Source organism: Lepisosteus oculatus, chromosome 12 (genome assembly GCF_040954835.1).
Source record: "Lepisosteus oculatus isolate fLepOcu1 chromosome 12, fLepOcu1.hap2, whole genome shotgun sequence".
NCBI classification, from domain to species: Eukaryota; Metazoa; Chordata; class Actinopteri; order Semionotiformes; family Lepisosteidae; genus Lepisosteus; species Lepisosteus oculatus.
Window position 1 is genome coordinate 10,210,889 of NC_090707.1, and position 12,126 is coordinate 10,223,014.

At 35.9% G+C, this 12,126-nt stretch overlaps 1 protein-coding gene across 3 annotated transcripts in view; it reads left to right on the forward strand.

Annotated features, from left to right (window-relative positions):
- The window catches only part of dnah7 (dynein, axonemal, heavy chain 7), a 78,291-nt gene that overhangs the window by 9,089 nt on the left and 57,076 nt on the right, over positions 1 to 12,126 (forward strand). For all 3 annotated transcript variants that reach the window (XM_069196751.1, XM_069196750.1, XM_069196752.1), the window contains exons 12-21: positions 372 to 644; positions 867 to 994; positions 1,280 to 1,358; positions 1,531 to 1,755; positions 2,158 to 2,304; positions 3,393 to 4,081; positions 4,353 to 4,539; positions 10,075 to 10,268; positions 11,240 to 11,438; positions 11,836 to 11,976. In XM_069196751.1, coding sequence (XP_069052852.1) covers positions 372 to 644; positions 867 to 994; positions 1,280 to 1,358; positions 1,531 to 1,755; positions 2,158 to 2,304; positions 3,393 to 4,081; positions 4,353 to 4,539; positions 10,075 to 10,268; positions 11,240 to 11,438; positions 11,836 to 11,976 — 2,262 coding nt within the window. The remainder of the gene's footprint in view (positions 1 to 371; positions 645 to 866; positions 995 to 1,279; positions 1,359 to 1,530; positions 1,756 to 2,157; positions 2,305 to 3,392; positions 4,082 to 4,352; positions 4,540 to 10,074; positions 10,269 to 11,239; positions 11,439 to 11,835; positions 11,977 to 12,126) is intronic.

Genomic DNA, 12,126 nt, shown 5'->3' on the forward strand with positions numbered 1-12,126 from the left:
AACAGAGAATAAATCTTATGACAGGTGTGAAAGAAGAACATATTCTAAGAGAAATTGAATGGATATTGCACATATATTAATAATCATAAATGCCAATTCTGTGTGTACAGTGTGTGTTTAAGCACTTACGGTCTTTATCAGATTAGTTATTAAAGTGAGGGGGAATCATTTTTTTTCAAGTTTTTCTTGGTTTACAAAGATTCGTTTTTAAAGCAACAGGGAATGTGTTTTTGGGAGATGTCCATTAGAAATATGTATACACAATGTCAAATAACTACAGAATAGTTTGGTAAGGTATCAAATATATTGCAACAGGGGCAGTTGATTTTTCAACAGTTTCTTATCAGAGTTTGTTCTTGTCTATTTCTTAGCCTGGGACTAGGACAGGGAGCACTCTGAAGCCCACAGTCCTGCCAGAGATCCTGGAGAACAAGAAAGAGGTGGTGAGAACTGTTATCGAGAAGGAGAGATCTGGTCCTGTGGAGCACATACGTCTCTATGACAAATACATCCTGCTGGTAAACAAGCAGGCTGAGCAGGATGTGGAGCAGTTCTTGCACGAGGAGCATTCCTTTGAAGACACCATGAGGGAGGTCACCAAGTACCAGCAATTAGCCAACGAGATCCAGTACAGTTCTATCAAGGTACCAGGCTCTGAGTGTTATCTGTGAATATAAGCCTTGCAAAGACCAGTGAATATATATCAAGAATCTTTTTCTTTTCACATTGCACTTTGTTAACATTATTATTCTTTTCTATTCTGAGATTATTTATAAATAGCCATAGTACTGTAAATAATATAATAGCAGCAGTAAGGCAGAAGAAAAACAATAAGAGTACAGAGATGTTTTATTGCTTTGTTGCAGGTGATCCGTCTGGGGATGTTTGAATTACACTGTGAAGAACTCATCAGAGCTCTTGTCAAGAGAGCTGAGGGCCTGTGTAACAAAATAGTAGCCAAGATGATGAAAGATCACCAGGACATAAACCAAGCGTGAGTTAGAATATAGTACTAATACAGTGCCAAGAAAAAGTTGTGACTTTTATTTTAAAGAATACATTTTATATGTCATGATTACCTTTTATAATTAGGGAAAATGAAACTGGACTAGTACCAGTCATTTTAACGGATTCTTGCTCAGGAATGGAGTATAAATGATTAAAAGTAATGTATTTTGTTTAATGTGTACAGTGTGTGCTTTGCGTGGGGTGATAATGATTATGATAAATACATGTAAAACTAGATTTGTCTCATTCTTTTCTTCATTTGTTATCACAGGCTGTGTAATGAATTTGAAAAGATAGCAGAGAAAGCATTGAGTACTCCTCCAAACACTCAGGAGCTAATGGAGCTCAAGGTAAATCACAGCAAAATAAGCATCTAAAGCAGATGGTAGATGTGTGTGACTTTGTTCTTTAATAGTTTTATTTTTACAATTTACAAGTAATCTGTGCATGGCTTTGTTTATATACAGCATGGGGTAGTTTTATGTGCTACTCACACTGCTGACTCGTCTCCTGCCTTGGCAGGCATATGTGAGCAAGGTGGAGTCCCAGTTTATGCCAGCACTAGAGAAGAGGCTGGTGGAGGCCAAGAACCGCCTCTCCTTTCTGGTGGATTATGCCACTTTCTCTCCTGTGGAAATGCGCCTCAACAGCAGCACTTTTCAGTGGCACTCTCGTATGCCTGAGGTGTTCGAAGAACACCAGCAGATTGTTAAAGAGAAGACTGAACAGTATCAGGACGGACTCAAGGTCAGACTCCCGAAAGGCCCCTGGACCTAATTTTCTCTCTCCTGTGCTGATTAAACCCAGTACTCTCTTCACCACCACCAGCTCAATTACTGCACATTGGCCTTTCACATTCTGTTTTTCTGCCTACGTTTCTGTATTGCCTGGTATAATCTGTCTATACATGTAGTGTGAAATATATGCAATTAACCGATCATACTGTATATAGATCCAATAGATTTAAAGTTTTGTATTTGTACTGTCTCTGAAGTGACACAAACCTACTTTTAAAACCTTAAAACCTACCTTTGAGACACTTTAAAAGACTTTAGTTGTTATGCCCTTTTCTGCACAACTACGTGCCTCATTATTTATTCACAGTATAATTATTAGAAATTATATACTGTAACTGCATTTTTTCTCCAGTTGCGGTGTGAGCGGTTTGTGGAAGAACTGGAGAGTTATGGCAAACAGGTGGATGAGTTTGTAACCTTTGGAGATATTGCGGAGCTCAACAAGTACCTGCGAAAGGCTCAAACACTGAACACCAAGCTAGATACTGCAATGGAAAAGGTGATCTCTTGTCTAAGTTTTAATGTGCTAAGTGTGTCTTGTAAATCTCTTCAGTGTTTCAGCACATTCAGTGCAATACAATGTCTTGGGGACGTCTTTTGAATTCTTGAATTGCGTCCCTTTCTGTCTTCTCGGCTCAATTTGCTGGTAGCAGTAACATCCATTTACTTTAATTCTGTAGTTTCCTTTTTATAACATCCTTACATTGTGTAAAAGATTACAAAATGTATAAGTTTATGTGTAACTTTTGAGACTTACACATTCAGAAGTATTTTCTTCACTCTTAATTTTTTTAGATTTTATTTTTATAGAATTTATGTATACCATAAATGTGTTTATTGTATAGTTTTATATTTATAGGAATGCCTTTGCTACCAGTATAAAGAATTTTCAGAAATCCATGGAAATCCAGTGTTTTTAGACTTCCTTTTCTGTTTCCACAGTTTATGTTATTCCCTTAGACTATATTTTTTCTTTTGATAGTTTTCTGTTCAGACACATATATATTGCTAGGAATTGCTAGAAGAGTTTTGTAAGGAATTAAGACTAAAGGCAGACGTTAACTACAATTAATTGACAGCCTTAGTTTGAAATAAATACATTTCTTGTTAAAAATGTGATGTTTTTATATTTTAATAATATAACTGATCTCAAATAATTAGGTGTTTGTGCTGTTATCCTAAACAGTAGTTGGTAGCTGGTAGTTTTGAAATGCAAGACTGAAGTATTCTTCTGCTGAAATTTACATTACCTGTTTTTGTGTTATACTGTATAAACAGTATATATTTCAGTCCAGCAGAGGCCAGCAAAATCTTGATAATTTATGTGCACTGTTATAAACTGTTTACTGTATATGCATATCATGTACCAACTTTGTGTATTTGAGGGAATCATGTATGGTATACTGAGAGAATTCCACAAATCATGTAATGTGGTTATTAATTTTACATCAAAGAGTAGTATTACATAAATTTTAATTTAGAATCACTAAATGTTTGTCAGAACAAAGTTAGATTATTTAATGATTATTTATATGGGCTGAATAAGTTCTAAATAAACTTTTTTTATATAAATGCTCTCACTCTCAGATTGACCAGTTTAATGCAGAAGAGGAAGCATTTGGGTGGCCTGTATCACAATATCCCCAAAGAAAGAAAATCCAAGAAAAACTGACCCCTTACCTGCGGCTGTACGAGACCACAGCAGAGTTCAATGCCAAACACAAGGAATGGATAGAAGGTCCACTGTCTAGCGTCAACCCTGACAAAGTAGAATCAGATGTAGGCAACTATTGGCGGGCCCTCTATAAACTGGAGAAGGGCTTTCAGGACTCTCCCAGTGCCCTGCGCATTGCAACCAAGGTGAAGACCAGGGTGGAGAAATTCAAGGAACACATCCCATTAATCCAAGTGCTGTGTAATCCAGGACTACGAGATCGTCACTGGGAAGCCATGTCTGAGATTGTGGGTCACCCCCTGAAGCCCAGTGAGGATACCAATAGTATTTCCAAATTTATCCCTATGCGTCTGGATCCCTACCTTAGTCGCTTTGAAGGCATCAGTGAAGCAGCAAGCAAAGAGTATTCCCTGGAGAAGGCCATGGAGAAGATGGTGGTAGAGTGGGATGAAATGGAATTCTCCCTTCTGCCCTATAGAGAGACTGGCACTTCCATCCTCTCTGCTGTTGATGATGTACAGATGCTGCTAGATGACCACATTGTGAAAACACAGACCATGCGTGGCTCCCCCTTCATCAAGCCCTTTGAAAATGAGATACGGTAAGGCCAATCTTGACACTTGGCATCTTGAGAGCTTCAACTATGAATTCTTCTGCAGCTCTGCACTTGTTCTTTTAAAGTCTTTTAAAAAATGTTATACAGTAGTCACCTGTGTTACTGTAAACTTTTTAAAGTGATTAGCAACTATTTTTTTAATAACAACCATTTGTAATAATAAATCCCATATTCCTTGTCTCTAGTTTTACTTTTGAGGTAGGGAGATTTTGTTAATATTATTAATCATATGTACTGTATATTCTTTGTCTTACAGGGACTGGGAAGGCAAACTGCTGTTGCTGCAGGAGATCTTGGATGAGTGGTTGAAGGTTCAGGCCACCTGGCTTTACTTGGAACCCATCTTTAGCTCTCCAGACATCATGGCCCAGATGCCAGAGGAGGGGCGCCGCTTTACCACAGTTGATAAGACCTGGAGGGAGACAATGAAGCAAGTGTCATTGGTAAGGACTCTGAGTGCACAATAAATTGGTCACATAAAACTAAGAGCAAAACTACATTCTAAATTGAAACTTAAAATGAGAAGGTTTTTAAAATGTTGACAGTTGTAGAGTTTCTACTGGATTTATGACTTAATTACGTAATTTTGAGCTGATCGTTGTTAAAGAAAGAAGTCCTGAATCAGCATATCCAAGCTTAAATGTTGGAATATAGTCATGCAATAAGATTTTAAGATAGCCTGGGGCTATCCTTAGACTATACCTTACAAGTGAGCTGAAGAAATTCACTTGAATTTAAAGTCCACTCTGAATTTCACAGGGAGCCAGTGCTAAGAACAAGATTTACAAGATTATGCAAAATAATTTTAATTAGTATACAAGCTGCAGGTCAACTCAGGATATACTGATCTCTATTTAATACCTCAGTGTACTCCCCAGTACATAGGGCATTACAGTATTTCTAATTTTGATTAAATAAAGGCACTTATGAATACTTCACCATCTGATAAAAGCAAAAGCAAGTGCCTTAAATGAGCAGTATTGTGCAATGAATAAAACATTGTAATGACAAAAACAACACTGAAGTCAAACATGTTGTGAAACTAATGCTCAGTGCCTATGAACATAACCTTAGTCTTGTCACAGTTTAACTGAATTTGGACCTGTTGCATAGGTACAGTACCTCAAGAGTGCAGAAACTGTAGTTGTAACATCAGATTTGATCTACAGTACATTATATGTTAATCTAGGTACTAGCAGCATATCAGTGAAATCTAAGTCCATGATGCTGAATAATTTGACAAAAAGTTAAATAATAAATACATTTTAAATACGTTTCTAGCACAGAACCCTGTGGAACACCATGAGTGAATCAAGACCAGACCTAAAACAGAGCAGAGACAAAATTTATGAAGTGTCTTCTGGTAGCCAAATAGGAGCCATACCAATGAAGAGAAGTACAGGTCCCAAGAAAATATTCTATGTGCTCTAGTAGGATGCTGTATTGACAGTATAGAAAGCTGTGCTTGAGTCCAGAAGGAGGAAAATATTAAGGGATCCAGAGTCAGCAGACATCAGCAAATCATTAAGTACCTGAACAAGGGCTATTTTAGTTAAAGGTTCAAAAAGATAATTAGATGCAAGCTGAGAATTGTAATTGAGCTGCCACAGCCCATTCCAGAATTTTTGTGAGGAAAGGCAAATTGGAAATAGCATGGTAGTTGTTAAGTACCTGAGGGTCCTGGCCAGGTCATCACAGGTATTTAACATAGGTGTGATAGCAGCAGACTTTTAAGCCTGCGGTCATTTGTTCTCTTTATCAGAAACCCTGCTTGGGATATCAGTAATGAATGAGCGAAAAAGCAACATATTGTGAAGGTCACAGCACTGTGTCGCCGAGTTGCTACATTTTAATCAGCCAGGTTTCCACAGCATTGCTTTAAAAAAAAAGTTGCTTGTTTTCTCCTGAGATACTCTAAAGGGTAATTGGCATCCTCAGTGGGTCCAAAATGAAACACATCAATATAGTATATTGTTCTCTAAAAGTACTTGACAAGGCCATGAAATAGAAAATATGGATTTATTCTGTGAGAGACCAATGATGTGAAATGGCAAGAAAAATTAGATCATAAGCTCTCTGTTTCCTATCTCACTACTATCTCACTAATATAGTATATACTGTATATTGAGTGTAAGAGAGTGAGAGCTCTGTTGTCTGGTGGTTAGCTGTTACTAAGCTTATTGATTGATGGGTTATTTCCAGTTTGAATAGAACTTCACCAAGATTGTAAACCAGAGATTTGTAAAGGTTTTTTATGATAATTAACTGATTGCTCTTAATGGTCCTTTTCTCAATAGCACTTTAAAAGTCTAGAATTAGCTCAAGAAAAAGAAGAAAAAAATTATACTTGAAGGATGCACATATATGGTTATTTCAGTAAACATTTGCACACATGATCTTGGTCCTCTAAGATGATCCTTGATTCACAAGACAGTCTTGTCTTATGTGCCTTGTATATTCCAAAAACGTATCAGAAAAAGAAACACATCACTAGTAATCAAAAAATAATTACAAAAACTAGTAATTAAAAATCTCTAAATCAGCTAATAATTTAATGGTGATAAAGAACAATCATTTATTTATATACTGAATTTGTCTGAGGAATGATCACCTGACCATGTGGATAAGGGATTCTGATAATATGATAAACCAAAGGATTCAGCCAAAGGTGGTGGTGATGAAGATGGTGGAGGGGTGCAAACATGACAAACACTGGACAAAATGGACTCAAGGCTCATGTTCATAACCTGTAAAGCTGATTAGGGTTTGCGTGACCTTGCGGGTGGTACTGGTGCCCGACTTATAAACCACAGGTTGGGTGTTCAAATCCAGCCGGCGCCGTGACTTTTATAAACCTACAGTATGCACATTTTGTACATATTTTATTGTTTTTACAGTGACTATGATCATCACATTTTGCAGACACCTATGTATTTATTTTTTTATTTTTATATTTATTTTGTTGTCTTTTGTTTTATAACTATTCTGATGTCTGTTTTTGTTTGTCTTGTGCTGGACTGCTGTAACACATCAATTTCCCTATGGGATTAATAAAGTCTTAACTATCTATCTCTTATTTCCCAGGTGTTTGTTACAAACTCTGGTCAGCAAGCAGAAGTACGGTCATACTGTAGCTCACCACAAGGTGGCACTGCCTACCAATATTCAAAACAAGTATTGTTCTTTCAACACATAATCTCAAGTCATTTTTTTCTACTGGTTTTATGTATCAGTTAATTTGTTTATAAAAGAGGACATTTAGAAGAAAAAAGTAGAACCATCTAAAAATTACATTAAAATGTTTTCCTTCGATTTATTTCATTATAATTATATTGCATTCTCTGAATTTAATATGAGTGTTCACTAATGAATATAAATGCTGAAATATTACCTTCCAGTTTAATAGCCTGTTTTAGTGGTGTCAGACTAAAAGAAATCATTATTAAGCTGTCAGATAGGTAGAGCAGAAAGCAGAAAGAAACTGCCAGCAGATGACAAGACAGTTCCTTTTCAAGGTAAAATGTTTTGACCCATGGTGCTGCATGCATTTAATTAGAGCCACGGAACAGAATTGAAATATGTCAAGACAAGAGAGAAAGAAAAGAGAAAAAGAGAGACTGTCACTGAAAACAGAATATGACAGTTCCATACCCTGAAAACCCCCTGAACTCGGTGTCAGAGTAGACATGGTAGTGCCAAGCAGACATGCCACACACACTTTTAGACTATACATAAAAAATAGAAAACTACTGTTCCTGCCTGTTTGTTTTGCTGGAAAGTAGTACTTTTCTAATCTATACCTCCATCCAGAATGTCTATTATGAGAAAAAGGTTGGGAGCAGAATCATTACATCCTCTATGCTAAAGTTTTTTTAATGTAAATATAAAAGTGAACCCTCTGTTTTACCTCTCAGAACAACTCCTTTTCAAATAAATGTTTAAACATTTGAATTTCATCCACATTCATATGCAGTTCTTGGATAAAGGAGGTGAATGACTTAATTTCTTAATTTATTCAAGCCAATTTATTCACTGGAGTAATTTTGTTCATAAAAACACAGAAGGAGGGTGTCACTTTGTTACCAGTCTCACAGATATTAATGAAAAACAGGATTTCTGAATTTCTGTCCTCTATGCAAAATTATTAAAATAAATAATTCCCTTTGTCAACTTTTATACCACATGGGAGCTATTTCTAGAATAAATCTTATGCTACCACTTCACAGATATTTATTTAATAAACCAAAATAAATTTACAATTAAAAAAGCAAAAATCAAATCAGTCAATAATTAAATATGGCTTTCCTGAGAATGTTGCATTACAAGTTACCACTAGTTGTATTTATCAGTGTAAAAGAACTGGAGAGTTATGCTAAACAGGTGGGTGTTTGGGATATTGCAGAGTTCAACAAGTACAGTACCTGTGAAAAACTCAGACTCTGCAATGGAAAGGTTGCTTTTGCATTTTGCATCATGACTATACTTGCTTTAAAGGTCACAGTAATAATACAAGAAAGATTGCAAATGAGAGTTGACTATTTAGCCTATGTAACTAATTGTTCTCAGATAGCTTGATGATCTGATGATCTTATTCAGTCTTATCGACAACTCAACTGGGTAACTTTTCTGCACTCCCACTAACCTAAGTTTAAAAAGAATACTTTTTTCACAGGAAGGTTTTATATTTATTTCCATATGCTCTCTGGTTTATAGTACAGAGAGCGTATGGAAATAAATAAATATTTTGATGTTGTCCACTGGGTTCACTTTATCAGTACTTAAACCACGACCCATTGTAGTCTTCTCTGTTCAAGATTAAAATGTTTCTTTTTTTAGCCTGTAAATTCCTGTATCTGAAAGTAAGATATTCTTTCATATACTATAGGGAATGTTCCTGATTGCCTGATTCCAGAGTAGCAATATTTTTTTTGCTATAGTGGAACCTAACATAAACACAATATTCTAAATTAGGTCTTGCTAATGTAATGTAATTTTAGAACCTAACTTTCTGTTTGAATTTTAATATTTTCCCCACATTGTCTAAAATAATGATTATCTAATTATTTTGTAACAGAGACCAGCTTCTAAGGTCTGTCTGCTTCATGGACTGCTTACACTAACAAGTGGTACATAGCAACAATACAAATAAATTATAATATCAAGGTTAAAGCAGGGACTTGTCAGCATTGCTTCAGAGACAGGTGCTGGTCTATGGACAAGGGTTTGAGAAATCTACTGTAGGTCTAAAAGATATAAATTATGTGTTAACATAAACTTCTACAGTAGGTATTTTTCTTAAGTAGCTTCTTGAAATTTTTGTTTCCCACATATTTGAGTTCATATTTTGCTACCTGCTTGTAATATTCTTTCTGTGTCTACATTAAATGTCATCTGCCAGGTGTTTACCCTATTTTCTATCTAGTAACCTTTTCTTGTTACTTTGTTATTTTGAATGCTCAAGGCAATTCAGTCTTGAAATTAATCTTTTATAGGAAACATTATTAAAATTTTTCTTAAAATTTAAATGTACTGTACCATATCATATACAGTATATTGCTTGTACCCATTGATGCTTTTGCTTGTTAAAAACAAGTATTAAGAACTTAATCAAAGCCTACATTTTTAAAATCTGTTAGCTGTCCTCCTATAGTTTAATTCTTACTATTGTTTCTGTAACCTTGCATGTAATAAAAGCAAAACTGAATTTAATTTATTTATAGTCCTGTTTGCAAGTGTGTTCTACTAGATATTAAGTTTTCTATTTAGTAGAAAATGCCCGACTTTAAGACAGGTTTTGTTAATGTTCTATGAATAAGTGAATAACATCTCTTGGTCCTTTCAGTGCAACTGGTAGAATACAATTGGGCTCACTTGATGCTCAGTTTATTTAAATGATTATTTCTTTGTCATAGCCAATGGATGAACAACATGTCAAGCATTGCTAACTGATTTGTTATTGTTGGCATCTGCATTATTAGGACAAGCATGTGCTGGCAGTGGTGGCAATTGACAAGATGCTAGAAAAGCTGAAAAAATCCAATGAGTTTCTGGAGCTGATCCTAAAAGGCCTTAATGAATATCTGGAAAAGAAGCGTCTCTTTTTCCCTCGTTTCTTCTTTCTGTCAAATGATGAGCTGCTTGAGATTCTCTCAGAAACAAAAGATCCAACAAGGTAGGCAAAACTGCTTAGGTGTAATTCAAACATCTCTGTTTTCATGCTTTATTCAAAACCATATATTCTTCTTAATACCCATTTTGGTAATATGCAAGAATATAATACTAGCTACTTCAGCTGTGAAATGTAAATCCTATATAGTGTATATACACTATTAAATTGGGCAGCTCTAGAAGATCTTTGCTATTTGTGTAACTTGATAAGATCATGCCTTGTTGCCTGTACAGGAGCTCTGTGACTTGTTTTGCAGAGGGAGGGATGGCAGTACAGCTTTGCTTTTCAAGAGGGATTTATCTGATATGATTTGGCCACATGGGCAGCTCAGCATTGCGCTTAGAAATTGCCTATATTATTAAGAGTAAAAAAGCAATTTAGCTGAAATCTGGGTTTAGAAAACTAATTTCAAGCCTTGAAAGTCATGTCCTTTCTGTGGGAATTTAATTATAGAGATCTTTTCTTCACGCCTGCAGTGTTGAGAGTGACGATACCATGCCCTACTTACAGACTACAGTTGCTAACCAGTTTGGCAGTGTTAAGCAACTGATGTTTTATTTAACCCAAGGTATTTTTTTATAATGCATGTCTAGACAATGCAGCTACAGCTTCTTATTTTTTTATTAGAATTTCTGTCAACAACAGCAGTTTCAAGTATCTGAATTTAAAAGAACAAAGTAAATTGTGTAATGTAATTAAAGCATCACATGATGAAAGTATCATATTAAATCGTATTGTACGGTCATGTAAGTGAGTCATGGTGTGGTCATTGGTTGTGTGAAGAAGTTGTGTCCAGCTGCTAAACAATAGGTTTAGATATTTGGGAGTTGAATCTTTGTGCAAAATCTCTTTGGTGTTTAATCTGTCGAAAGCTTATGTGTTTATGTTGCATGATGTTTGATTTACTTTTTGACCGTATATAAATATGTGCATCTGATGTGAGTTTATCACAAAGACTTGACTCCACCTTGCAGGGTGCAACCCCACTTGAAGAAGTGCTTTGAGGGCATTGCAAGCGTGGAGTTCACTGATGTGCTGGACATCACTCATATGAAGAGTAGTGAGGGTGAGGTAGTGCAGCTTATTGAAGTCATCTCCACCTCCAAAGCACGCGGACAGGTGGAGAAGTGGCTGCTGGAGCTAGAATCAGGCATGCTGAGCTCCCTGCACAAGGTACAGTACCGTCAGCTGACAGGAACAAAATAATAACACCTTGACATGATTCATGGAACTACACTGTATCGATTTGGGAAACAGGTGTCTTGCTAATAAAAAGTAATACACTTGTTTGGGATTTTCACAGTTGTTTTTCACTTTTTGTGTGATTAAAAGAGTCAACATTTCACATCTTGAAACACAGCAGTATCTGATGTTTTTTTTTTTCAAATTTAAATCTGTATTAGAATATTGTACATGCACATTGGAAATTTGTTTATAAAAAACAAGAGAGTCAACAAACAAATTCAAGAAAAAAGAATGGACTGATTGTAAGATGGGGGACAGTTAGGATTGGATCTCATGTTTAGAAGATAGTTTCAGAATGCAGTATCATTCTACTGTATGTTATCAGGTGATTGGTGAGGCGATAGAAGCTTATCCCAAGAACCCGCGGATAAACTGGGTGCGGGAATGGCCTGGACAGACAGTGCTATGTGTCTCTCAGATCTACTGGACACAGGACATTCACCAAGCCATCAAAGGAGGACAGAAGGTGAGGACAGACAAAGTTATCTCTACTTTGCATGTATTTCTCTATATACTGTAGACATCACATTGAAAAAATAACATATAGCATTACTGTAAGAGCTTTTAAAAATTAGTTTATTTGTGTAATTTGTCTTTTAATTATGGAGGAAACACT